Source organism: Limulus polyphemus, unplaced genomic scaffold, assembly GCF_000517525.1.
Source record: "Limulus polyphemus unplaced genomic scaffold, Limulus_polyphemus-2.1.2 Scaffold261, whole genome shotgun sequence".
NCBI lineage: Eukaryota > Metazoa > Arthropoda > Merostomata > Xiphosura > Limulidae > Limulus > Limulus polyphemus.
The window spans coordinates 4,419-8,777 of record NW_013665871.1 but is presented as its reverse complement, the minus strand read 5'-3'; the positions used below and the strand labels follow the sequence as shown (position 1 = coordinate 8,777).

At 33.7% G+C, this 4,359-nt stretch overlaps 1 protein-coding gene across 1 annotated transcript in view; it reads right to left on the bottom strand.

The window, feature by feature from the left end:
• The window catches only part of LOC106478898 (soluble guanylate cyclase 88E-like), a 49,142-nt gene extending 45,179 nt beyond the window's left edge, over window positions 1-3,963 (bottom strand). Inside the window, exon 1 of the mRNA XM_022382605.1 lies at window positions 3,430-3,963. Coding sequence (XP_022238313.1) covers window positions 3,430-3,597 — 168 coding nt within the window. The 5' untranslated portion in view covers window positions 3,598-3,963. The remainder of the gene's footprint in view (window positions 1-3,429) is intronic.
• Window positions 3,964-4,359: the final 396 nt, after the last annotated feature.

The window sequence follows — 4,359 nt, the reverse complement described above, 5'->3', positions numbered from 1 at the left end:
TTCACAAACTTACAAACAATATAAAGTCTTCTTTCTAGTCTGGAACTGCCTTGATATCTTATCGAGGGTTCACGATAAGTGAGTTAATTTCGAGATGGCGAAGGCACAATTCACTTAACAGGGAGCTAGCTAGCACTGTAGTCTTCACTGTTCATACGCCTATTAGAGATTGAGTTTTCACCGATGACGTCAGGTAATGTCTTTATAAAAGTACTAATGTCCGATGTGAATCCATTGAAGTTAAATGGTTTATAATGTTCGAAATTTATAAATATTCCTGATCAAATATCTGAAGTTTTCCGATTGATAAGCGTTATAACAATCACAGTTATGGCTTTCGAAGTTTATAACACACTGACTATAGCGAACTAATAATATATACTCTCTTTTGGCGCGTCGCGTTGGTTATATTTGTAAGCTGCGGAGGCTTTCTAGAAAATTCAGATTACGTAACAATACAAATTTAAGCGTTTACATACACACATATATTGTTGATTCTTACTCTCGAGAATCTTTTACAACATTGGAGAATAGGCGGGAGTTTCGCAATACGTATTGTATAAGCTATGTATGTTTCTAAATATAAATTTGTTCTAAACAAATGTTGATATTAATATAAATATATAATAACATATTCGTTACACTATAAAAGTCACATAATAGCAATCCAACACTGCATCATCAGAGACGTTAAAAAACAGAAAACTGTTAGTCGTTTCAAAAATGCGCTGCTGGCTATTTAGATGATAGATGCTGTAACCGTTAATAAGACAAGCTTTCAATAATATCCCAGTTTTCATCAACTGGGTATCCAAACCCTATTTTTAGCGTTATAAGCCTTCAGACTTATCGCTGAGTCACTGGGGGGGGGGAGCATTATTTTCAGATTCTAAACACATGATACATTTTGTTACTTATATGCAACAAAATTATCTCGATTACATTTAACATTTTTAAAATCGTCTGTCGTCCACAAGAATTTTAGATTTTTGTATGATTTGCAAGCCAATAAATTAGTTTCTAACTCAAAACAACCTTGCTGCATTATGACCCTTATCATGTCTAATCAACCTTAAATAAAAGGTATTTTATTAGAACTCAACGGATGTGGTATGATTTCGTGCTTGACCACACGCGTAGTTAGCTGAGATAAATAAATGATTTACTTGGCAAGATACGTATTTTTAGAATAGAAAGATTCACGTAAGCAACATACATTATCAATTATTCAAAAAGTGCAAATGGCAAGGGTTTTTTTTTCTTTTACTGTAGTAACATGTTCAACCTGTAGGTGGCCATTAGTATTGATCATGATCACGAGAACTGTTATGTAAACTTATCTACATATCTAAATTTGAAATTAAAATAAAAACTTCTTAAAAGACAAATGAAATTTGTATCTCATACTAAGAAAGCTTACATGGGATGGAGTGGCATGGCCAGGTGGTTAGAGCGCTTGAATCATACTAAGTAAGCTAACATGCCATGGAGCGGCATGGCCAGATGGTTAGGGCGCTTGAACCGCGGGTTCGAATCCCCGTCCCACCAAACATGCTCGCCCTTCCAGCTGTGGGGGTGTTATAACGTGACGGTTAATCCCACTATTCGTTGGTAAAAGAGTAGCCTAAGAGTTGGCAGCTAGTGGTGATAGATAGGTGCTTTTCTTCTAGTCTTTCGCTATTAAATTAGGGACGGTTAGTGCAGCTAGCCCTCGTGTAGCTTTGCGCGTAATTAAAAACAATAATTACGATGAGTACAGTTGAACGGTTTAATTTTTTTGTAATTATATGATTTGTTTTACAGTAGTTTAAGTAAAATCAAATATGGCTGAGTATTAAACAGTCACGTAATGATTAATACCCCATATAAATAAAGATTTCTGGTAGTGGCAATAAAAGTGGCTTATTATATATATAAAAAGCTTCATTTTCGACGTAAGAGACCATTTTCTATTGTGGTCATACAGTTTGATGTGGTTAAGAGTACTTACACGGTTTTGTGCTATACGAAACATCAGGGTTTTGTTCTTTTGTATCATGCTAATATTTATACTGTAACTTGATGAGTTATAGTATATAGCTGGTACCGTTTAAATTACTTAAACATAAGTATTGGGTATCTTTAAATTAATATTAGATATATGTAATCTTCTGTATCTTGTCTAAAATGCCTAAAAAACAGCTGTTCCTTCTTTCTTCACTTGGCAGATTTATATAAAATGGAAATTATTTTGTCATTTACCAAGCTTTTTTTTCAGTCACACTGAAACCTGATAATGGACGATGCCATCAAAGAACCCCTTCCAGTGACTGAGCGGAAAACTTTTACAATTTAAAACGTCAAATTCGGGTTTCTCTCCTTGCGATAGACACAGCGAAGGTAGACATTGGCGTTTAAAGCAAAACAAACTTATTGAATTACCCAACTGTTATATTATTTTACAGTTTTCTTTATGGTACGAATGAGCTTCTGGGGCAATACAGGAGTGACAAAACGCACGTTTTTAAACTTAAAACGTGGAGATAAAACCAGTATCCTAGGTAATAAAATGCCATTTTGAAACGCAAGCACGTTTTTCTTTATCAAGCATAAAGGGTGAATTTGTTCGTACAGTATTTTCTGTGAAAATTTATTTGCTCACATTGATTTCTTTATTAAAGGTATCTAGCTATGATCAAGATAAAGATTTTCTCTTCTAGTATAAAAAAAGGTTCTTGTAAAAAGCACAGTAGATTCAACTCTTGATGATGATATTAAGTAAATTTTTAATTATTTCCAAGCAAGTTAAGTTTGGAAAGCAATTGGTGTTCATAAAGGGTTGTATTTGGGTAAGAAATGAGGGTACTGTAATAAGAGAAAACAGCAGAGAGAACTAACTCTATAGAATATAGAATTATTAGAATGTATTGTTGATTTTACCAAGTAATGGATCCGAATCTGAACCGAATGCATTCTATAGAATATTTTACAGGATTAACCTTCATCTATACTTTTTGTCGTTTGTAACTTAAAATAACATAACATTGTTTAGGTTTCAGTTAAATGTTATAGATTGTCATGGGAAGATTTTTATTTGATATCTTGCGGTATCATTTAGCATCTTATAACAGCTTTAATATATATTTTGCTTGGCAGTATATGCTAAAGGTATATGATAATTCTATGAACATATAATGAAATATATGAAGAGTACTATACACTTCTAGAATATGTTTATGTTTCTAGATTATAAAATGGTCCTTATCAGTAGCAATTTTATACATAAATTAAAAAAAATACCCAAAGCTCCAGCGTTTACGAATTGTTATGTATTAGAAATCGCTCAAGTTTTGGGACTTTTTTTCTTGAAATTTATTGCACATTTTGTGTGTGTGATCCTGTGTGCTAACTCTTTTATCAGATATGTTATACATGAAATATCATTATTACCTGGCAAGCCATAGCTGTCAGCTTTGGGATATAACAGTCTGGATAAACCTGGTGTGTGGTGAAGCTGTTTTGTTCCACCTTCGCCAGTCGCCGTATTTCTTCCCATTTGTCTTCTCCGTACTTCGTACAAATGTACTTACAGAGATTCTCCAAGATAAGTCCATACATATTGATTCTTGTTAACAGTTGACAAAGGACTTTACAATCAAGTTGGTTCGTTTTAAAGCCAATCCACTTACAGTTTTTATCCGTATTTTATCTCATGTTTTTCACCTTATTTTTTTAACTTAAGTTATGGAAACAAGAATCTGTCATCCGCTCTAAAACTGATACAGCCTCAAAGTTTAAATCTTCTAGTATATCATCAACAATATACAATATTTTTTTGTCTCTGAACATTTCAAAAATCGAAGTATTTTGCTGCGGGATATAAATGGAAATATTTTTCTCTGTTGCTTTGCTCTATATGTATGCACTGGAAATCTCTGCTGTCCAGTAAGTATGGGCTACAACGGCTCTTGATAATGTAGCACATAGCCAGTGAAGCCTTCTTCCTTTCTTTGAACGCTGAGCACTGCTTCGACTCTCTTTGAAGCATCCGTTTCTCTAACTGATAGTGGAGTAAGAGCACGTGGCCTTATTCAGCCAATCAGAAAGTTTAGTGTGAAGAACGGTTTCAATCGTTTTCATCAGCTTCTTATACGTCTACGTCAGGTTGATGCATAGTGTTATGGCGTATTACCTTCTTCTTTATATGAAATATTTCATTGAGAAAAAGACATAATAATTATTCATTTACATGCCGCCAGTTTAATAGTTTTTGTTTATGTGTTGAAGCTCACAGAAAAACAATTTGTTCGTACAATGTGACCCAGAACTTTATATTGCAAATATGGTTTTCTGATCTCATTATCATAACGAAGTCTCATC